Source organism: Tetrao urogallus, assembly GCF_951394365.1.
Source record: "Tetrao urogallus genome assembly, chromosome: 15".
Lineage (NCBI taxonomy): Eukaryota > Metazoa > Chordata > Aves > Galliformes > Phasianidae > Tetrao > Tetrao urogallus.
Genome location: NC_136828.1, coordinates 6,022,855 through 6,047,408, shown reverse-complemented (window position 1 = coordinate 6,047,408; position 24,554 = coordinate 6,022,855). Strand labels below are relative to the sequence as shown.

Here is a 24,554-nt window from a genome sequence, read left to right as displayed (position 1 = left end):
GGCAGGCTGGAGACAGTTAATGCACAGCCTCCCTGCCAGACAAAAAAAACCAAAAACATTTTCAAAGAGCACACAGCCTTTTTGGTAAGATATGCCATTTCCCTAATTGCTGTGCCAGACCCACTGCAGTGAACTTTGGAGTTAAAAGTTCTGCAATTGAACCAAATGGTTTTATGGATGAGTACATCAGCCTTGACAGAGCTACAGCACTCTCCCAGGGAATTCTAGAAGCAATTTTAAACTTTAAGTCCCTCAACTGATCTGCACATAATCTCTACCCAATTTATTTATACAATCTGTTTTGACTCAAAATTGTCTCCAGACCAGTAGAATGCATGTCTCAGGTAGGGCAATGGAACCAATTTTTCTTCTTGATTTCAAATGCATGTGTATGCATATGCAAGTGAGTTTATATATACATGTATATAAATAGCATCTCTTATTCTGCAAAAACTGCTTCCAGTTAATTTAAGAACACATTTTTTTTCAGTAGAAGCTGATTCATTATTTCACTCTATCCTCTGCAAAAGAGCCAACGTTACAACAAGCTCATCTGAAACAGGAAACTGAGTTAATTCTATACTAGTAATCCATCAGCAATTCAACACTAATGTACATTTGGACAACTTTTTTTTTAACCTAACAGCTGAAAAGTGTTATAAGCAGTATAACGTACTGTTCTTTTTTTTTCAGATAAGTTTTTTTGGGGAATTCGTGTTCCTTTCAAAATAAGCAGTCATGGAAGTTTCAAAACTAGAACTAAAACCTTCAGATAGGAAAAAGACTTCAAGGTTTGTGTAAGGGTAAAGTCTGAGTCAAAAGCTGACATTTAAAAAGCAAGAATTTGTACCATTTGAACATTATTTTCTTAAGGACAGATTAAAAAAATGCTTCTGACAACATGGTTTGCTGTAACGGCAGCAAATTACACAAGCACTTTATACATTGCTCTACCATTTTGTTACTAAGTACGTGAACAAATTCCCATCTATTGTGACAAAGCTGGATATACTATAAAAAGAAAGACCAAAAGGGATCAATTCGGGAAACGGAGAGACTACTTACTCAAGTCGAGAACATCATCTGTCTTTATCAGATCTTCCTCCCTTGTCAGTGGTAACTGAGTCTCTGGCTCGCCTTGCAAGTGCAACGACAACGAACGAAGCATAAAGAAAACTCTGATTGCCTTGAGAAATTAAAAAGACAATTAAAATATTGCTGCACTCAGAATCTTGCAAACATAGACACTTTCACAACCCTGAGTTTGCTGCCATGCAGTATGTTTACTTTTTAAATTAACAAAACTTAGTGTGATTTAAAAGTCAACTTAAAACGTGTATAGAAGAAGTCAATGCATGTTTTTTGTTTTTAGAAGCAACAAAGCTTTTACTCACTGGCACAGGCCAGGGACAGTGACAGGCAAATCATCACGAATGCTGCGTAAGCAAAGACTAAAAAGTTTTGTGATTTTAAAAAAATCATTTGAAAACTGATTTCATTTACAAAATCTGCTCCAGACAAGCAATCACTCTCACATTGTGAATTTAAAACAGCAGAGTAATTACAGTCAGTCAAGTTACAATGTCCAACAAGTTTGAGAGAACACAGTGGGGATTCCCGAGTGCTAATCTGCAGTGCTCACATACACCAACCTCCTGTAAGAGCATTCTCAGAAAACTTTTATATTCCCAGAAGGCTTACATCAGGGCAAAGCACTCAAAGCCACACTAGCCTTCAACATCTACTCTGTGAAATTTATATTCTTGTTTTGATTTATAAATTAATGACACATGGTATGCAAAGACTGGACAAAGCAGCAAAGAACAATCATGATTTTATTAAGACTTTCTGAAAGGCACCTCTTCTACTACAAGAACTGTTCTTTCAGTACAACAAATGCAAATCATTGTTTAATGCTACTGTTGCTTGGTGCTGTTTTTCCTCTTTGCTTTAAAAAAGAACTTCCAACATAGGAATCCCATGGCACACAGTAAAGTGGCTGCTGCTTTACTGTAAAAGCACTGAATTCACAAACTGCTGCAGCGCCTGAGCCTTCCCAGCTAGCAGCAAGCATTACAAAAACCTGCTTAAACTGCTTTGAGGCAGTTTGAGAACTCTTTACCCCTTTGTATTTTTAATGACAACATAGCTGTGGATCCTGTGAGCCAGAAGCAAGCTTGGCCAGCTGTCATACTGGCAGTGCTTTCAGAAACTTCTGGCACAACAAAACGAAGAGAAGGATCTCATGTATCTGACATATACGATGTGACAACAGATGAATTTGATATGCTGTTGAAATCTAGTAGGGGAAGAACGTGATTATTTTGGAGCAAAAACTAAAAACTGTGAGCATTATCCTACGAGTAAGAGCAGAGTCAGTTGATCATAGGAGATAATCTCTCCCATCTGGGGAGATTGCATTCAAGGGTAGTGTGAATTTGCTGAAATTAAATAAGATTAATATAACAGTTTTACTACCAGGTGCTTCAACAACAGTTAATGGTACTGAGATTACTAGTTTCCATATTCAGTCAAAACAGCATTATTGCATTTTTATTAACCCTAATGTAATAGTCACCAGGGCTTTTTATCTTCCAAAACAATTTAATTCAAAGGGCAGCCATCACTAAGCCTTTCACTTACATCCCCACAACCCTCTTTCCTTCCTACATAGTGTAAATTGTCCTCACATGCATTCCCCATAGATCTACTGTCACTCATCTCCAACATGTAATTGAATAATCTACAAGAGTAGAAAAGAAAATTAGGAATTAGCCTTTGCAAGAATGAAAGAATGCCAGATCAGAAAGCAACTACAATGTTAACCTTACAAGCTACGGCCCAAATCTGCTTACAGTATCAATACAAACCAGAAAGCATGAGATCTGACTTTGTAACTACTAACTTCAGTAGATCTTAGGGTGGCAGCAGAACAGTTCCAAGGCCAGTAATTTATTTTTTTTTCCCCAACTGTCTTGTTTTCAGAATCAGATAGAAACAAACATGAAGAGCTACCTACCGTAAGCTATTATACATACTAAATTTTGTGCTGATTCTTTCATTTAAATATGCAAACTATATGCAAAGGAATACCAATACACAGAGAGACATATCAAAATCTCACTATACTCCCATGATATGCATCCTCAGAGGTAGTTCAAAACCTTCTCTCAAAAGTCTCTGCTTACTGTGTCAAGATGCAGAGTTCAGCACATACTGTTCATTAGTTCCCCAAGCAGGCATTAAATGTGTTTGCATTAGTGTAGGTAAGCAATACTGTCTTCAGGACCATAGAAGTCAGAAGCAAGAAATGCAGCTCCTCCTAAAGCTGTTAAAAGGAAAATAACTGCCATTTACAGGGACTTTCTACAGAAAAAAAAAAAAGAAGTGAAAATATAAAAAGATCTGATTTCCAAGCTAAGAGCTCATGATATGATCTAAGTATGGGACTTCTTCACTTGCTAACAAAACAAAGCTTGACAAATTTTTTGGAATCATGCCACAGGATGCTCAGAATTGAATCAGTATCCATTTAAAACTGTCAGCAAAAAGAACTCTAGTAGGTTAAGCACCAGCAGCTTGTCACAAGATGCTCCAGAAATTCAGCTTACTGGCACTGCAGTTCAGCAGCAGTAGGAGATAAAGCAAAGCTTAACAAGAAGTAGCTGGAATAGGAATTCTGAGAAATTCTGGGAAGGCGTAACGACAAGAAAGGACAATTCTGGGAATTTCTGCTGATAAAAAAAGGCTCTTCCACTGCAGATAATTTACAGGAATATTCATGTTTTGGATTTCCACTAATTTATTACATTAAAAATATGCAGTAGTTTCCACCAGAAAGAATTTCTAGGTACCATTCCTGCTTAATACCTCACAAAAAGTATTCTAAGAAAACATCCCGGCTTTCTAAGAATACTTTCCAAGATAATTTACTGTACTTTATCAAAAAAGTTGTTCTGGTAACAACAGTTGTGTGGCTTATAAATAGTATTGAAAGAAAGACTATTTGAAAGATAACTGGAAATCTATATTTTTTCCTTCAGCAGCACTTGAATATACTTTTGCATACACTTACACAAATGCTAAACTCCTCATAGAACAGCACTTTCCAAACAGCAATATTGTGCAGTAATGCATTATTAAGATGTAAGCCCTGTAGTGCTGGCATAAGACACTGCTGGATGCAGGCCAAAACTGACTGTTGCAAGAAAATAGACATTGATGTGGTTACCTGTGTCAGCATCATCTCTACAAATCGTGTCAGTCAAAACATGAACTATTTTGCTATCATCCTCCTCATTCTCAACATCTCAATACTGAATTACTTTGGGCAAGATGAATGTTCTTGAATAGAATTATATGCTTTGCTATGTCAAGAAACACAACCAAAGCCTGGTTTGCTCCATACTAAACTAATATAATTGAAGACTGAGATATCAGATAGCAATGGAATAATAATAAATTAGTAAAGGTAATAAAATGTCTTTTTATGTGAATTTCTTTGCTATTGCCTGAAAATGAAAATCCCAACACAAGAACATATTGAAGGGACTACAAGAAATTAGAAAAAAGGCTTCTCCACCTTGGGAGAGGTGAGTATGCTCTACCCAGTTCTGTCATTAAACTTCTATGATGTTACAGACGAAGCTTTCAATCAAGCAGCTCTCAAGGAAAAACACCTGTATTTCCAAAATTTTTCAAAGCCTTTGACACATGTCATGAATGAAAGGAAAAAGGCCTTACTTACCCTTCGTGTTCTTTCCACATCTCCACAAGGCAATCTTTTCACAAAATCAATACCAGTCAGTGGTGTTCCTGTTGGAGGCAACAGAATTGAGGCATCCATCATCAAGTACTCCACATTCATGGGCTTAATCTGTAAAAATATTTAACATTGATTTGTTATACAGAAAGCTACAGTTTGCATTTTGACTTTCAAATACAATTCACGATCTCAGATGGAGAGGAAGGAGCTGGCACAGAGTTCTGAGAATTTTTGATACCACCCATGTTATTTTAAGCAAGCAATCTCCATTTAAAATCCTGAATTCGTTCATTGTTCCCTAACACACTGCTGAAGTTTCCACATTGAAAAACCACAGCAAAAAACCCTCAAAGATTAGAGTAGAAAAGCCATTTCAAGAGTACTAAAAAGCAAGGTCTGTCATGTCTGATTTCAAGTTTTGACTCAAATTTATAACTATTTCAATAACAAAAAGAAAAAAAAAAAAGCTTCCCATAACTTCTCTCCTGAAAAAAGATATTCTCCAGTATCTAACAATGCAATAGCTTGGAGACTACACGTTTCCTTCCATATTTTCATGGTTAAATGATGTTTGAAATGTCTATACTTCTATAATTTTGGGCAATTTCATCTGATGTCTATTACACACATACAGAAGACGTGAGGTTTTGTTTTTTCTTTTTGCTAGAAAAATACATGGAATCAATAGAAATCCCCTTGCAGAGTTTGTATGATATTTTGTGCAGAAGAAAAGTGCCCTTATGTAGGCATTCTAGAGCGGCCAATAGGACCTGGAAGCATTCCTGCTCACTTTGCCATGATCACACACTGTAACAGCAGCAGACTAAAACAAGATGCAGAAATCTCACAGCACAGACTTGAACTGCTGCCTTCCACGCATAAAAGCTCAAAAACAGTCTCTATCCAATCGTTCCTATCTCAGAAAATTCATCTTCAGTGTCTAAAGCACTGGATTAACAAATCAAATTAACGTGTAGAAAAATATAGAAATCCAAACATATGATACAAATGAGAACACAGAACTAAAATTTCTGACAAGTAAATAACTATTTGTGATGCAATAGCATAGTCATTTAAACAGTGTTTTTACTCATCAAGGTGAAGAACATGAAGAAAACTCCTCATTGAGAACTTCTTCCTTTGCCATTCAGATAGGATAAGTGTACTTCTGTCTCACTGAAGCTCCACAACATATTATTTGCACACTTCAACCAGTAGGACTACATCAGTGACACTCAGCACTTAAATTTGCTCTGCAAATTTTCTAACTAGCCAAACAAATATGCTTTAAAGAAAACAAACTTTCAGGCTGTAACTCTGTCTTTTACAGTAAATGATTAAAAAAAAAGCAGCTTCAGAAAATGAGATACTTGTATAACAGAAAAACCTACATATAAACTAATTTGTAACATGTATGTACATACATACTAATTTGTAACATGACAACAGTGCTAACTTCAGTGCCAGTTTTCAAACTACAAGCACATCAACACTAAAGTAAAGAATAAGATACTGATTAAATACTCCTATTATTTAAGCTAGTAAGATAGTGCAGGATGCTTCTCATATTAAGAGGTGCTGCAATACACCAACTGTAAATTGTCCTTTTTCAAAAAGACAAAGTGCCTGCTGATGAAATCCCTGTAACATTGCTGTGAGGATCACTTCATGTGACAACTCAATTCTTAAACACTAACCTAAGAATTTAAACAGGTAGTTGCTTTTTAAATACATTTACAGCTTCAATATTAACTGAGATTCAAGACAAAAGTTTACTAAGTAGTCCACAGCAGTGCTCCACAATTGGTAATGTGCTGCTCTTTGAGGGGACAGAGCTCCCTGTCCTCTGCTGGTAAGTAAAGTGGCTCCAGTTAAACTTGAAACCATGCAGGGCTTCAAACAGACATAGGAAGATTATGACTTTGACTTTTAACTATTCTTTTCTTCAGTTGTTAAACAATCTAATATCTTGGTCCCTAGGATGAAGAAGTTTTTGTATACCTACTTCCAGAAACTGATGGTGCTTTTTATTTAATAAAGAGCTGTGAAGTTTCACACAAATGATTTATGCAAGTGTAGAGAATTCCTCAGAGGAATTAAAACATTCTGCTCTTCTACTGCTAGATACAACAGACACATTCAATAATTCCCAATAACTACTTGTTTCTGTCTTGCATCTGGTTTGGAAGATTTTGGGAGGAACTCATACAGGTGTTACTTACTGTCATACTCCGATATTCATCTTCAAACATATCCAGAAAAATTTCTTCTCCCTTTTATTAAAAAATAAAAATGAAGACATCAAATATGAACACATTATGAATCCACAAACATTGCTAAAGAGACATGCTTGCTCTTGTTTAATTGTGCAGTGGGTGTATGTGGCAAGGGGTGAGCAGCAGGGGTGACTTCTGGAAGAAACCAAGGCTGGCCACAGCCAGTGCTCCAACAGCCCCACCACAGCCAGGCCCCACAGCAACACTGGCTGTGCCTCTGCAAAACAGATTTCAGGAAGAGCAAAATGCTGTTCAGGAGTAAGGGAGATGAAAAAAAGGTGGCGAGGTGGGCAAACAGAGAGAAACAGTCCTGCAACACCAAGGACAGAGGAGGAAAGGAGATGCTCCTGGCGTTGGAGCAGATCCCCAAAGATAGCCCATGGGGATCATGCTGCAGCAGCACAGCAGATGCCTTAGTCCTGAAAAAAACACAGTTTGTGGAGCGTCCATGCTGTGGCCAGTTTTTTTCCTGGCTAAGGGCAGTAGCCCACAGAGAAGATCCCCACTAGAGCAGGGGAAAAGGGTGAGGAAGGAGCAGAAGCAGCAGAATGGAACTGCTACAGATCAACAACAGCCCCAATGTCCCATCCTCCCTGTGCAGTGGAGGGCAAGAGTTAGAGGAGTTGGGAATGAAGGAATTAAGTTGATCTGGGAATAAACGGAGAGGTGAAGGAAAGGTGTTGTTCTCATTAGTCTTTGTTTCATGCTATCCAACTTAATTAGCAGTAAGTTAAATTTTACCCAAGCTGAATCTGTTTTGCCCACAACAGTAATTATTAAACAACCTCTCTATCTTTATATGAACCTACATGGTTTTTTTTTTTCTCATCTCATTTTCTCCCAGTCTGTTGAGGAGGGACAGTGCAAGAGCAGCTGGGTGGGTGTCTGGCAGCTGGCCAAGGTCAACACACCACAAATTATGGTTTTATTTTTTATTTTTTACTTACTGGAAATTAAAAATAACCCTGCACCTTCTTCCTCAAGAGAATTCCAACACAAATTGGAGAAGAATTTAGACACTTCCATATAAGGGAAAGTAAACTTGTAACTAATAAGTTCATGCTTAGGGCTCATTGTTTGCAACACTAAAAAAAAAAAAGCAAAAAGCTGTAGAGGTCTCAAAATAAGATTAAATAAAATTTCAGATCATCATTTTGAATGAGATACAAACAAAAAGTAATGCCAAAAAGAGGCATCTTCCATATTTGTGCCATTAGTAAAATCCAAGAAACTTTCCAATGGTATGGCAGCTCCACAACATACACAGCAGCTGCAACAAAAGCAGGGCTACTCGTTTGTCCTCTGATGCAGAGCCTATGGGACTTCTCACATCCTTTTTGTGAAGTCATCAATGGGCTATGTGAAATGTAGGAAGGAGAGAAACCATCTAAAACTTCCTTCTCTACAAGAAACACGTAGTGCTTTCTTGGGGAATTAGACTGGTTTCATTTATTTTAAATCCACGTGTAAAGACTCGTTTCTTACAACCCTCTGCATATATACCTTATAGAAACGGCGAAGGAGATGAACGCCTTCTTCTCTTGCACCCTAGAAAAGATAAAATAACCATTTCAGGGAGTAAAAATACCATTTAATCAGAAGTCACATTTAAAAAAATGCACCCAAACTACTAATATCCCCATATGCATAGCCTTCAGCTCAGAATTCGATGTAACAGTTCCAGCGCTCACAGCTCAGCTGAGCTTGTTTGTTTCAAAAGTACTTCTCTTCACATTGCTGAGATGGTTACCATACACTCTTCAGAGAGAAAAATGAAACTAACTATTCAGAGTTAATCAGCAAGCTAACAGCAGACTTGAGAATGGTATACAGAATATTGCTTCTTTCACCGTATGGAATCACCAATGGAAGATATTCTAGAGGCTCAAGTTTCACATTAAGCTTATTACAATAAGAAACAAAAACATTTGTGCTATTATACAGCAAGATGCAAATGCAAGTAATGCTGAAACTAGTAACATGAAAGAAGAACACTAACCTCAAGGCATGCAAGATGAACGTCTTTTATTATGCTGCCATTTTTAGAAAACACAAGCTGCTTCAGCAACAGACAGCCAAGTTCTAGAGTTGCCAAACGGATTTTTCCATCTACGAAAAGAGAATTTTAATATAAGAAACAGTAGCATCCATCATACACACCCAGCCTGACAAGGGTGGATGTATGGTGTGGATGGCTGTAAGAAGTGAACTAGAAGAGTTATTGGGAAAAAGCAGAACCACGTAACAAGATGGTAATAAAGATGTATTTCATTACAAAAGCCACTGAAACCAAACACCTTAGTTAACTGGAAACACAGACTGAATTATACATCAGGGGAGAATCATAGGTGGCTGGCATGGATAACGTTACAAGATGAAGTGATGCTTTGTACAGAGCATGCTAGTAAAGCACAGGTCTTCCTCACATCCAGAAGATTTAAGCAAAGCCTGGATGCAAAAATCCAGAGAGGTCAAAAGGAAAGAATGTATTTAGAGTTCAAGCGTTTATTTTCAGTAGAATTATTAAAAAATTAGAAACACAAAATTAAGAGAAAAATGTGACAAAAAATGTGCAGCCACAAAGGCCACTGAAGGACAGCAACAAGGTGCATCCCATGGAAAAGACCTTCAATGAAGCATGTTGTCCCACTGCAGCCAATGGAGAAACATGTCAGAGCAGATATCTGTACTGCAGAACATGAATGACCCTGCACCACAGCAGGAGGATAGGGGCTGAAGAAAGCTGCAGCCACTGGAGAGCCCACAAAGCAGACTAGATTTCATTCTGCAGGCAATCAGTAACGACAGTGCATCAGCTGCAGGGGAAACTGGCTCCACTCATTTAAAGTTTTAATAGGGGCAGCATAGGCGGGAGGAGCTGTGACTTGAACAAAAATTGTGTTTCCCTGGAATAGTTCATTAAGCCTTCTATCCCTTATTTTACAAAAAGTTGAAGTTAAGAAAAAAAAAATGTTTTTTGCATAACAGTTCAGAACTGAAAACACAATACATAATTAAAAGAAGTCATGGGAAAGTTTGCTATTAGCCTCCAGAAGCAAAGGACAGCTATAAACAGATTCATTTCTTGTGTGTATTTTTGAAGAACACTTCTCCACCGACAGCAGTGCTACAACTAAAGGTGCCACAAACCATATTTTCAGCATGAAATTATACATTAAGCTGAAATCGCTACCCATCTCATTATTCCTTGTTTGATGTTCGTTTATTCAAAAAAGTGGAGAGAAGGAAAGCTAAGACAACAGACCCCTCTGTAGTTCTGAGCATAAAAACAACTATTCAGCAGAAATGCAGTTACTGGTTACTCAACAACTGAGAGAAACCAGTATTTGTCTTTCACAGCCCATATTTACCTACTGTTGAACAGAGAGCATGTTAAACACACACTTTCATCTCATACACAAGAGGTTAAGTAGCTTTTCAGCTTGTGAAGAAAACAAATATTATAAATGTGATACCTGGTTGTGCAGCATAATTCATTATTCTGATGAGCCCTTCTGCAAGTACATGATTATATGAATTTCTCTCTTCAGCATGTTGAGCAGGAAGCTGAATTCTCTCCAGCTTCACTGGGTCAATGCCTTTGCAGGGAAGAAAATGAAGTAAATTAGAAAACAGGACTATGCCTAAAGGTAAGCATTTAATAGATAGCAATGGTTTTCTTGGAAGAGTGTTATTAGCAATACAAAGAAATTCAACACCAACTCGCAAAGTTACCACAAGCAAAAGGAAGAACAACAGATTAACCACCTTTGGGGATTGTTTGTACCAAAAACCACGTTTCATTTATTTTCTCTAAGAAAGTGGCTTACCTTTATTGTGTGACATTGCATACAGAAGACAGAGCACAAAGAGGGCATAGTAATCATCTTCAGCACAGTCCAGTGCATTATAGACCATATCAAGAAAAGGTCTGCGGAAAGGAAAAACTTTGAATTGGCCAAGAATAAGACAACATTTACAGGAAAATCAATAACTATCCTGCTCTACATATAGAGAGTGAAAGAAGTCTACAGTAATGCACATTTTCAGGCATTAAAGCAAAAGAACTTGTTTGAAAGTACTCAGATTACAGTATTGTCTCATACTACATTCTGACATTAATTCAAACATTTTTACAGGAATGGTTTCATAATACTTTTCCAAGAACTACCTGTTCATACACTCGCTGGGTTTGTTTGCAGCACATATAATATGTATGCAGAAGCATTGTACAGCTTCAGTGCATACGTACACAATGAAGTTCAAGAAGCTGCAATCACTGTTGCATTAAAAAAGAAAAAAATACCTACCTTAAAAATTCAAGCACTAAGCAGAGTTGAAAAGCATTTACTAGAGCAAGAAAGAAATTTTCACTAACTTTCACTACCACTTGGAGCAAGGTAGGCTATCCTACAATGAGCTGTCAAGAACTGCACACTCAACTGACTAAAGGAGAGAAAAATGAGAAAGAAAGAAACATTTGAATGGAAAAGTTAAAGCTTCAGATTGCAGAAATGTTTTGGTCTCCTAGGTTTAAGCACTAGCGATGGTTTAGAAAGTTCTGCAATGAAAATTTTTATGTTTGTTTTAACTGTGTTAATATTTTGTAACTCAACTTTACCAACTTTTGGTATCACAACTGCTACAAAAGAAAGCACCACCTTAACAAAGAAACTGGATCATATCCCAAAATGAGCAGTAAAGAAGCAGTATTCTGCTTTCCTATTGCCTCCCATCTTACTGTCCTACGAGAACACTTGTAAATTTAATTGGAGGCAGATTTGAGACATCCCATAGAAGAGATGAGAAAGTTTAAAGGAAGGCAAACACAGAAGCAACTCAGCAAGACGTTACAGTTCCCATACCTGTTCCAGTTTGTTATCTCACTTCCAGAGGCAGCAGCACTCTTTTCTTCATCCGTTGTATTCTGTTCTGTCACAGCAGAGATGGACAATTCCGAGAGCTTGCATCGCTCCATGATGACCATCTCTATTTCTATAAAACAAAAGTTGGTATTTTTAACAAAGTTTTTGCAAGCTTTTTCTTTTTCCACTTTGCATTAGAAGCCACTGATGCAACTACAAGAGGCGTAACCACAGCCTCAAAAAATGAATAACTGAATGTAGACAAATTTTTCCTCATGATAGAAAAAATGCTTGCTTACATTCCTGTATGAAAGTTAATCCTATAAGAAATTTACACATACATACATGAAAGAAAACATGCAAATTATTTTGTTCAATAAATAAATAGCAGTAAATCCCTTCTCTAAACCATGGGAATAAAACACACAGCACATTGTTTGGAAAAAATAAAATCACAAAAACATTGATGAGTGCTAACAGGGAAAATGGAGTTTCCCAGAGGGTGTGAATGGCTTTCTACTGTCAGAGCAAACAAGGTACCCAGTCCCACATGCTTCAGGCTTTTTGGTAGTACTAGCTTTTGCTTACGAGGTTGGACAAAGACTAATAAATGCACCAGTTTACCCAGCAGATGGTGTCATGCTGAAAATTATGGCAATGTACCATCAGCTATTTGATGCCATTTAAGGAAAATAAAAATCCTAGAAAGTCTTATAAAAAAAGGCAACCGTGTTTGGACAGAATTGTCCAAGAACAAAGGTGTTGTTTTTAACTCCTTTTATGCCATTCTCCACATTTTCTCAGTATATGCCTATTTTCTGATGTACCCATGTCTTCTAGTTACTATTAAAATAAACAGTTATGATGTGCTATAAAACCACTCATCTTACAGAACCAGTTCTTCTTAAGGCTCTTAAATCCTCTTAAGGCTAGTATTAGATCAAAAGTCCTGAAATTTAGCAATAAAATAATCTCCATTTAAGACGTTTCCTTCAGTTTGTAGCAATTGCATGTTTTCAAAAAAGTAGTATCAATTTTAGCATACTTGAATCACTGAAACATGCACAGAATACTCTGACCATCTTCCACATTATTTGCTTTACTGAATAAAAAAAGCTGCAAAGGTCTACTACGAGGTTTACTTATAAAGCTCTCCATAATCAAAGGCACAAAATTCAAAGGCACAAAAACAGCAGGTAGATTTTTATGGTTTTCAATCAGACTAAAAGTACACCTCCCGATAGAATGATTTAGCATGAGAAAAAAAACACAGCCAAAGAGAGTGAAATAAATTAGTACTACCACGTTACCTACGGCAACAAGAGACCAAGCCATGTAATACATCAAAATTAGATGCACACAGTAAATAAGACTACCCAAATTGTAAGCAGCATTTTGATTTGCTAATGTACACACCTTCATTTTCACTGCTTGTTCTGATGCCTTTTGAACTTGCTTCTGTACTTTTAGTTTTATCTGAGTCATCTTGGGTATCTTCAGATTGTCTCTCCTCCTCGTCTTCTTCACCAACATTCTTATAGTTGGGTCTTTTCTGCACTCTCTTCTTCCCCTTCTGTTTATTAATTTCAAGAGACCTCTCAAGTGTTTCTGTTGGTTTTATGAAACATCTGATACTTGACTTCGCCTACAAACGTTAAGATTTTACACTGAGCTATAAGTAAGGCATTTTTAACTCTATAAAAGACACTTCAGTTCAAAGTTTTGGAATTTAAAGCTTAAATTTCAGACCAGTTTCAAAATACAGGAAAGCAGACCTTGGAGAAACAGTGCCAAACCAGCAAAAGTTGTACCCAAAGCAACATAACCTAAAGACTTGCCATTAAGGAGGATGCCATTTCAAAAAAAAGAATAAAGCAAATGATCATCTTAACAATGCAGGGTTCTTAAAGCCATATTTTGCTTCTTTGAATTTTGCTTAACAGGTAAAGCAGTTAATACAAATAAAATTAAAAGACCATATGCAAATAGGATAAAGGCAGCAAAATCAGAAGTGTCTGTTGATAGCAATGTATTAATACGAAACACTCAGAGGAAAGCAAGCAGTATTCAGTCAATACCTAATTTTCCTGATAATCACTTCATATATGAAAAAAATAAATGAAGATGACAACCTCTGACTTACAGGGTTTTACAGAAACAAATGATTGCTTCAGGAGAGTCTGTGTCATCCTAACAACAGCAAACAATGCACTCTTACAGAGAGACGAAACATAACAAGAACCACTTTGACCAGCGAGATTAACAGCTTGGTTTCCCATCCTTTTGCAGACTGTTTCTGAGCTGCAATGCTTTGAGCTCCCTTCACATTTGCTAGGGCTGCCACTTGGATTATGGGCACAGAGCTCCCAGCCAGAGCTACACAAACACCCCAAAGCCAAACTTTTCTGCTACTGGGAAGTGAAACGTAGACTGGGGGCTTCCCCCAGCACAGGCTGAACCTGAACAAAGCTCTTACAGAAACTTCACTACTTTTTAGATCTTGATATTTCAATCACATTTAGCTGACACTGGCTAAACCATTCAAAACTTGAGGGCAAGCAATTGAAAATATAAGTAAGACTAAATACATATACTGGGATTCTATTCCTTGCCCCATGTGACTCAAGCACTGAAGACGAAGAGTTCAAAGATACCTCAGGAAAAATGTTGGGAAATAAACCCTCACTCCAATTAGCAAAGAATACATTGGAGGGTGGGGGGAAAAAGAAGCAAGGAGGAGAGATTAGGAATGACTGCATGAGGACGAAGCCAAGCACAAGTCAAAAGGCCAAAACATTGACCTGAATCCTCTAACTCACAGGGTTTTACAGCAATCCTGCATGTCTCCTTACACTTGTCACTGAAATAAGCTACATGGTAGGAGGAATATTTCACAACACTGAAACAAACAATTCAACCCACACTGTGCAATTTACTGCACATCTCCCCCTGTAATTTCTGATATATTTTCAGATATACCAAACTACAGTTTGGACAGATTATAAATTAATTGGAGTCACAACCAAATTGTTTTTATTGGTGGCTTCTGGTCAGAAAAGTCGTAAGAAAAGGGAAGGGCACGTTAAGTCCTATTCTTTATGGAAAAAAATTACATATGCAAATTACAAGAAGCTTTTAGATTTTCCCCTCCCTGCATTTACTTTTTACACTGTTTTCTAGAACTATTTAACTACTTCATGAAGAATGCAGGTATTTCATATCCTTGTATTACAGGCTGCTGCTTATCATAAGGGCAAAATAAGAGAAGAGACATTTGAGTGATATACCGATAAGCACTGAAGAATGGTCTGGTCCACTGCAAGAAAGAATACTGAGGAGAATACATATCCTGTGCTGCCAAACAAGGCTAAATAATTAAAACAATCTCAAAAAAAAAAAGTTAGCTTACATTATATATAATTTGCTTTTTCATTTAGAGATACTGTTTTTTTCATACTTTCAAAAAGTGTCTATCATACTTATAGTTTTTAATTTATAATTTATCTTGTGCAGTGTGTGCTAGTAAAATAATTAGTAACAACTTCTCATGGGAAGGAGAAAGTAGGTTAAACGAGAAATTGAGAAACATGAATTAGGTAGAACTGACCCACATCTGAATTACGTAGGAAAACAGACTTCACAGGAAATAATATAGAGCTGAGTGTATTTCTTCTAGTATCACTTAATGGCAGAAATAAAAGGGAAAAATATGTAAAGGAAAAAGCATCTTAATTCGGTATACTTCTCAAACTCCCCGGAGTAGCTTCACGTTCCCCTTTTCAGGGCCCATGGAACAGTAAGGCTGAATTTACTAAAAAATATGGTTCCAACCACAGAGTGGCAACAAAGCTCCAACTCTGGTACAATTTTGCTAAGCATCTACCCTAGAAAGCCAGCCACCTCCTGTTTGGTAGCTGTTCACGTGTGACAGCGTGCAGCGTGTGCACCATGAATCACAGGACAAGTAAGAAGCAGCAATCTAGAACAGCATTATAAACATGAGAACAGATGAACAGGCATTTAAAGGAAACTCCTACTATTCCTCACATTAATGTAAGCACAAAACATGTGCTACAGATATTCTGCAACTCTGCACAGTAAACAGAACAGGAAAAAACCTCCCTTCCACAACATGTGCTATCTCACCCTTTTGCCACAGATTTCCTAGTAACAAAGCCACTTCTGCTCAAGGAGCACACAACAGTCAGTATGCAACTAGTACAAGGTCAGACATTTCCTAACGCAAACAAGAGATTGCTTTATCTCATAGCACTCAGTCAGCTCCACTGGCCAAATGTCAGTAACCAGAACTGAACCTAGGCTGGATGATAAAAGTACTGGAAGACTTTGCAATCTGACCACCACAGAAGAGAGAAATGTGGACAAGTAAGAACATAATGTTGCAAGTCACACAGAGCATTTTTTGGCAGTCATATTTAACAATTTTTCCGCTCTTATCTCCTAAGCACAATCACCTTAACTTCAGTTTCAAGATGCAGGCATTTCTAGCTACTTTCTTGATATTACCGGTATTTCAAATAGAATATTTGCATCTTAAAAGAAAGAAACTATCCATATATTACTTGACCACTTACTGAGTTTTTCTGAACATCTTGCTCAGCTTTAGAAGAAAACACAGACAGGTCACCATTAAGTATAACCTCAGCCAGTGAGTTCACCAAAGGGGCATAATGTATAATAAGAAAAACCTGTTAAAACAAAGGTGGAAAGAAATATTAGACACATCACAAGACGTGGTTTCTCTACTTCAATCACTGAACAAATTTCATTTACGTCCTTGTTGAACACTGGTATCTTAAGTTTACATACACAGTAACATTAAATTATTAACACTAATAGTTCATGAAATCTGCTTCAAAACACATAACTGCTCTAGAGCATAATTCCCTCTACAGATATTCTTGTTCTTTCTATATTATTCTTTATTCTATGTACTTTTCCTACATTTTAAGCTACCTAGTTTTAATAAAGAAAAACACAAGCCATGAAACAGATCAATACTCCCTCTGTTTTCCCAAGAGAAAAATCTCACATTTAGGTAGATTCAAACTGCACTACATGTTTAGGAGAACCTCATCTGTAATTTTACAAATCCTGTCCTGAAATGTTACGTGACTCTATTGTGAGCTGTTTATGAAGTGCTGTACACAAACGGATGCTCCAAAAGCTGTCATTGTGTGCTACAAGATCCCCAGAGGAACCGTGACTGAAGCAGCTACTTAAATCTGTCTTAAGGAAAAATGAGCTATTATTTTTTTATTTTTAATAAGAAAACTGGAAAGTGTTCAACAGTGTGTTTGCCAATTTTTTAAAAATGGTTTTGTCAGAATAGATGACAATATGGTAAATAATATTACATATTATAACACTACAGCAAAACACATTCTGAAATAGGACAAAATAATTCAAATACATACTTGAGAAAGAAGATAGAGAGAAACTTGGAGACTTATTTTTGGACGCTCCCCACCCTAAGGAAAAGAAGTTGTAGAAGTAATACAAAACAATGATTCATTTCCATAAAGTTAAAGCACTGACACTGATTAAGATTTTATTTAAAACGAAGTTTTTAACCTTATATTGTTTCACATCCCATCACAAAATATCCTCTAATGGATATTAGTGGATATTAGCACTAACGATGATGCTCTTTAAAATTTACTTTTTGGTAAACAATTTCAAACGAAGACTCTCCAGTTAAGAACACCTCACAGTCTACAAGCTTAAAAATGGCTTCTGGTTGTTCTCAGTCACAGCCCCTTTAATAACAGCGCAACAGATAAATACCCCAGAATTAAGTTGGTATTTCCTACTCAACCATTCCTTCACAAGTTTTTACTGATAGCATTCATTAAGGAATTGGCTGTCACATAAACAATTATATAAACAATGAAGTATTACGTATAAATAAAACAAATAATATTGACATTTTAATAGATCAAACAAATAACAATGAACAAAAGCGTTCAAACTATAACCTACCTCCTCCCCCTACAGTCCCTATTTGTTTCAACATACAAACATAGGCATCAACAGTATTAACCAGGTGTATTCCTTAGTAGGGTTAACAAATTGCTATGCATACTGAAGGCAAATAACTCCTTCACAACTTACAGATTTGCATGTATTCACTTACCTTATCTTGATTTACTAATGAATACACATAGAGGGGAAGAAAGAGCCTATTAAGTAGGTGGTCTGTCAGCACATCATTTAAAAATTCACAATTAATGATAAGTATATCATTAAGGTAATGCAAATGATCAAGATGTTCTGCTACCAGGTCACTCAGCTTGCCCCTATTCCTGTGCCTGAAAAACAGAACAGATAAAGTCTCAGGTAAGTAAATTTTTTTTTAAAAACTTAATGACTTTAATCATTCAAGTCCTATCAATTGCCTTGTGCAGACTGATAGCCTAAAACAGATGTTTTCACATCCCATGCACTAATGCAGCTACCAAACAGCATTCAGTCATATGTTTTCTTTAAGAAGCACATATGAAGTCTTTCCTCCAGATTTCACAAGTAGTACTTTTAACAAGTTTGCTTCCCACTGCCAGAATCTTCTCAGAAACCAATCATAAAAAAGGTTTTCTTTCTAAAAAGAAAACACCTGTTTTATTACACTTCTGCCTTTTCACTTTAAGGAAGTATGAAACAATCACCCACTGTGAGTGGGAAGTAAAGCAAGCAACCTTGGTTTACCTCCGGTTATTTAACCTGAAGCAACAGAATATTTCCACAGCTGATAGTAGTACACGACGTGGGAATTTCATTGCTTACAGTTCCCATATTAAAAAAAGTTCATCTTTCCAACTATTTTCTTTTTTTTTCTCCTACAGTATCTTTTTCTGAGAGCTGTTCTGCTGGGATAGTACTTAGAAGAGAAACACACAAAAGAGTTACTAAAACTAAGAAGCACAAAATCCCATCCGTGTTCTGAATTCCTACTAAATTCAGCAAAATTAAAACAAAGATGAAGAAAAGGCACGTTGTCCAAGAATGATTTACTTGTACTGACATGAGTACAGATAGAGGACATCACTGACCACTTAATCCAGAGCACTGATAGCATAAATCTGTGAAAAGAAAAAGCTTCAACTGTCTGCAAACTGTGTCAGACACCTACTGTCTGAGGTGGACCACTGCAGACAAAGTGAGGCGAGCATCAATGTCTGGGAAAAGCATTTCCATTCAATAAATGACATTTTAAAAAGCTTACTCTTCATCAGTCTGCACACAGTTATCCAGTTCAATCACATGGCTTCCAATAAACCAGACAAGGTTAGAGAAATAAGGGACTGCAGTTTTATCTCTAATGTAATGCAGCATAGGTTGGTTGTCCACTGCAGAGAAATTGTAAGAGAAAAAAAATCAGTTTCCACTCCTTTTATATTTAAGGATTTTAAAAATAAATATAAACAAAGAACCTTCTGAATTTTGGTTACATGCCAGCTTTTCAAATGAGTATATACCTGAGATGGTCTTATGCATGAAATGGACATCTACAAAAGCATCACATCAATTCTTAATTGGCTTGAAAGAGCCTAATATTGATATATTTACACGTCTGAAGACAAATCTAGTGGAATTCAGAAAGAGTTTTTAGCACATTCCTTAATAAAAAGAAAACAATGCAGAAGAATAAAGCGGTAATGCTGAAAGTCAAGCTAGTTAAGACTTACATGACACTGCATTAAGGAACACGGGAATCATCAGTGAAGGAAGGGCAAAAGAAACAGACAACAGTTAACAGGATTAGGAACTGGGATAGTGACATCCTCCAAAAGGGTTTAAGAAGCTAAAGCACAAAGCATCTAAACTAAAAGATACAGGGTAGGAGTTAGATCAGAACATAAGCAAATGGATCATCAGAAAGTTATGAACCCTGAATATCTGAGCTGTTTTCCTACTCTAACCTTCATATTGCTACAAAATTCTAGACGTATATTTTTTACCATAAAAGCATTCAGTCATGTAAACACACACTAACAGGATATGAAATCTGCACTTAGCTCTGTGAGCACACATTTGGTTTTAAAGCTGATGAGCAAAAAACGAGTACCAAGTAGCTCTTCCTCAACGTCCAAAACAAAACCTGTCCCAAGCAGTCAATGCTACAAAGAACCAGCCTGCTATTGATGCTACCTGTAGTGTGAGTTGTCATAATGCTAAAAAAAAAGATCTTACGCTCTGATGAAAACCATCACCAAATCTTTACTTGATGGAAAGTTGTTTAAATTCAAAATGCAGTTTTATTAAAAACCTATTAAAAAGAAATACACACTGCACAAACATATTTCATAATTCATACTACTATCTACAAAGCATGTTGCTTCCAGGAGTGGAGAGTATGCATATACACTATTTTTTCCACAGAAGTCACTGATATTTTCAGTCTCTCACATGGTTTATAGATTCAGGGAAAAATTCAGTGATAGGAGACTTTTGGAGGATGGGTAGTGCAAACCCATTCTCAAAGCAGGGCTAACTTCTCATTTGAACCAGGCTGCTAAGGGCCTCGTTGAGTTTTTAGGATCTCAAGTAACACAGATCCATCACCTTTTCAGGAAAACTTGTGGCAGTGTTTACCTATTCTCACAGTGCAATTATTTTCCTTATGCCCAACTGGAATGCCCAGTACAGCAATTAGCTACTGCTTTCATTGGGCACCTCTAGAAATGATCTAGGTCTGTTTCTTCACACTGGAGTGGCTGCAGTACCTAGGAATGCTACAGTCATATTCTATTGCACTTTGAAATGAAGTGATACCACCAGTAAACTCACTGCTTTATATACTATAAAACTCAAGTTCATAAGTAAGTTAAAAAAACCTGACATACTTTATGTTCTCAAATTTCTTTTGCTTTTAAATTCATCCACACCACAATCTCTACTGGAAGATAAACTGAAGTTCCTCATGTAAGCTTGGTACTCTTTCAGTGCATTTTTTAAATCAGTCTCACACATGAGATAGTACTATTTACAAGTACACCTACAGGCTTACATTCTGTTTCATAAAAATCAAAATGTGTACCTGCAGCACATCAAGATGCTTTAGTTTCAAATCCCACAAAATAAACAAAACCCCTCACACGTGCCATTTCTTTAGATATAGAAAGCATACCTTTGTAGACATTTAAAGTTATAGTCCTAACAGCAATCCTGACCATGCTTTCTGGGTGGTTAAAAAATTTAATGGCTTCCGTGTACAAAGCGAAGTCATTCGTGTGCTGCAGCAAGAGAAAAGAAAGCACAATGAATTAACCACGACGTGGACAATATACCTGCTGGAATTCTGTATGAAGAACGCTTTCCGTGCACTGCTGAAATACTTCTACTCTCAACTTAAGTAACTGAAATTATTTCACAATGCACAGTCAATTGGCTCCGTAGCTCTGAATTACAATCAACTGCTTCGAGCATCAAGAGGTTTCCATGTTAGCTCTGCACACTTTCAGAGCTTTCACGCCCTCTTCTGGCAAAAACTGGCACGGAGCAAGGATAAGCTTATTTCACCTTCAGCCTTTGATCAGCTCTTATCAGACTTCAACTAAGCCTCCTAAAGTCAAGTGGAGAAACAGAAAACAAGGCACAAACAAACTGAATTCTCAATGAAGCAGACTGCAGAATTGCTCAAGCAGTCCAGTTTAACACTATCTTAGGAACCTTCTTTACTATGCTTCTGCAGAGATCCCCACAACTTCATTCTCAATCGTTGAGACTGAAATAAATTCAGGACAAATAATTCATTAGACAAGTTTAGACTTCTGACACAAGATGTTCAAGAAAACAAATGCATTCTTCTCCAAGAAAATGCTAAAACAAAGAGGTGTCAAAGTCACTTCTATATTTAATGAGAATACAATTTTTCTATGATCAGAGATGATTCTAAGCAAGTTGGACAAGTTTAGACAGAAGACTAAACAAAAAATGTGCCAAACTGTCTTCAGGATTTTTTTTTTTTTTTTAATTAAAGTCCTCTCATCATTATACAGCAACTTCTTTTCTTACTTACCTCGTTGTAAAAGAAATGCACAGTATGATTGTTGAGTTTCAGGGAAAGAGTTTTCAAAAATGATATGTAATATGCCATGATCTCCTCATCAGAAAAGTCAAACTTATGGACAATAATAGAATTCACATAGTTATTAGATAGCAAGTAGTCTGAAAAATAAGAGACATTACAGAAATTAATCAAAACAAATCAGTATGTAAGTAACTGCATTTAACACACCAGCTAGCAACAAGCTACCCAGTGCTTCAAGGTAACAACTAAACAACCCAAGTGATGGCTGCATGCAGAAACAGTGATTTACTGTTCCCCTGCAGGTGTCTTCACTGCCAAGAACATCTGTTAATTGAGAAGATACCATCCCTCCTTAGTTCAGTACTAAATAACACTTGTAACACACACATGCAGAATTCTTCCCCCCCCACCCCCAAAATTATATACTTCCAAAGGCCTTCACATGCTAGGCATGCACTTCCTCCTCTTGCTAGTCACAGAACACTTTTAACCAATAATTAATTCTCTCTCCTCTTTGCTTCTGAAAACACCGAAGTAAACACAGTGGGCTGAATGCCAGTAGGGAGAACAGTTCCAGTACAAATTAGATGACAGAGTTCTGCTGCATAACCTGCAGCATCAATGCAAACATTTCAGACCATGACCAATCTGCTGACCTAAAGAACACCTTTAAACATATAAAATGCTTCAGAAGTACCAAACCACTGCATTAATGAAAATTCAGATTAAAAGGCAAGCTAGAGTCAAATTACAACATTTTCAACAGTGTTTAACTAGAAGGAATATTAGGAATTCATAGAGACTGTTCTGAAGGGGCACTAGAACTAAATTGTATGAAAGTGTATTAAATCAGATTTTGATCATTTAATCCTGAGCAGTTCCAAAAGGTGCCCTTACACAGCGATGTTTCATGACTGATGTTCTCAAAAAGGATGTTCAGAGTCTGCAGCAGCTGCACACACACGTAACGGCCGGACTTCTGGCGCAAGATGTTCAAGAAGAAAACAAACATATTCTTCTCCAAGAAGAAGCTAAAATAAAGAGGTGCCATCAAGTCACTTGCTGTATTTAACAAGAACATGATTTTACTAACATCAAAGATAATTCAAAGCACATTGGACAAACAGCAGGATCTACATTTATGCAAAAATATCGTGCAAAGCTTTATCTTCAAAACCCTCAAAACCTAGAACATTTAAACAGTCAAATTATACAGTAAAACAACATCAAAACATCAGAGTTATGTTATTTATGTATAACCAACCTATCAGATAACTTCCCTAACTTGCACTCACAGTTTTGAAGGGAAAAGCTTCTAAACAAAGCCTGTTTTGTTTAATACTCATGTACCCCTATTAAGCTAATCCACCTCGTCTTCAACACTGTGGATCTGACTTCTGATCACAAGTTTTTTGGTGTTTTGTTTTTTGTTTTCCTGCCCGTGGTCTTCCATCTGCATTCATTAAACCACAGTTTCTGCTATCAGCCTCAAATCACTATTTTCAACTGCCTATCTTTAATACCACATTAAGTGTGCAACCAAACAGGAAGCAAGAATTGTAAGCTATAAACAAATACCCAGCAGACAAGGAGCAAAAAGATAATTTAACAGGAAAATTATGGTCTCTTTCCTAGCAGGTGATCACAAATATGTACCTACAGCTTTTATTTTTCTGTTGGTTTGTTTCTTGTTATACTTTTACTTGCATTAAAAGAAGGAGAAAACTGCTAAAATTCCCTCCAGTACAGAAGGTCAGGAAAAATTTCATGAAGCTACAATACAGATAGGAAGAATCAATACCCCTTTTCAAGTTATTTTTACTACCACACTATTTTACAAGGATTAAAATAATATCTAATATATGTTACGTATCATAGCTAGAACAAGATATCCATTAGGAGTATCACAGAAACTACGATGAACAAATGAGCATCATTTCATTTTAACAGAGGCAGTGAATAAATCTGAGCACTACTAGGTTTGATTTTTGTACCTATGTGAAAAGATGCGAGTCAGAAACAGTGTATAGAAGGAGCTCTGAAGTTGGAGCTCCCATTAACAGAAGCAAATTCTGTTTCATGACACAAGAATGTGATCCTGCTTAGCTCTCTACTACAGGACAGGGTATTTTCACGACCATCAGTAGGAAACTGTCTTGGAAAAATTTATCTCTGAAAACCAGGAATCTGTGTAACTCATCATTCCCCACAGCCAGAGCTGAACTGCCTGCAGGTACTTACTCAAACACTGAGCTGTCATTCTGGTCCCCCCATATAAGGATCTCTGTTATAGAACGGATAGTTTCCACCAGGAGATTGCGGTTGTGATCTGTCACTGTTGTGTTTTTAGTCAAGACATGATACATGTACCTAAAAGAAGAACAGCACAATTAACACACTGCCCACCACTACTACAGGCACCTCGGTACAGGCACCTAATCAGCCAAGTGAATTGGGAATGCTTGTGCACATGCTAACACAGGAAGGAGAACTATGCAGTATTTGTCCCTCAGTGCTTCTCACAGCAACTCAGGGAATTTCTTAGAAAGCACCTTAAAGTCGAGGGTGCAAGGAGCAAAAACCAGCAAACAGAAGCA

At 36.9% G+C, this 24,554-nt stretch overlaps 1 protein-coding gene across 1 annotated transcript in view; it reads right to left on the bottom strand.

Annotated features, from left to right (window-relative positions):
- Positions 1-24,554, bottom strand: part of CLEC16A (C-type lectin domain containing 16A) — a gene marked incomplete at both ends in the record, with an annotated part of 56,566 nt that overhangs the window by 27,780 nt on the left and 4,232 nt on the right. The window contains 17 exons of the mRNA XM_079543155.1: positions 1,066-1,186; positions 4,748-4,876; positions 6,988-7,038; positions 8,545-8,589; positions 9,041-9,150; positions 10,518-10,640; positions 10,872-10,972; positions 11,907-12,036; positions 13,323-13,551; positions 16,502-16,615; positions 17,345-17,398; positions 18,064-18,238; positions 19,150-19,273; positions 21,055-21,160; positions 21,946-22,094; positions 22,855-22,988; positions 24,199-24,327. Coding sequence (XP_079399281.1) covers positions 1,066-1,186; positions 4,748-4,876; positions 6,988-7,038; positions 8,545-8,589; positions 9,041-9,150; positions 10,518-10,640; positions 10,872-10,972; positions 11,907-12,036; positions 13,323-13,551; positions 16,502-16,615; positions 17,345-17,398; positions 18,064-18,238; positions 19,150-19,273; positions 21,055-21,160; positions 21,946-22,094; positions 22,855-22,988; positions 24,199-24,327 — 2,024 coding nt within the window. The remainder of the gene's footprint in view (positions 1-1,065; positions 1,187-4,747; positions 4,877-6,987; positions 7,039-8,544; positions 8,590-9,040; positions 9,151-10,517; positions 10,641-10,871; positions 10,973-11,906; positions 12,037-13,322; positions 13,552-16,501; positions 16,616-17,344; positions 17,399-18,063; positions 18,239-19,149; positions 19,274-21,054; positions 21,161-21,945; positions 22,095-22,854; positions 22,989-24,198; positions 24,328-24,554) is intronic.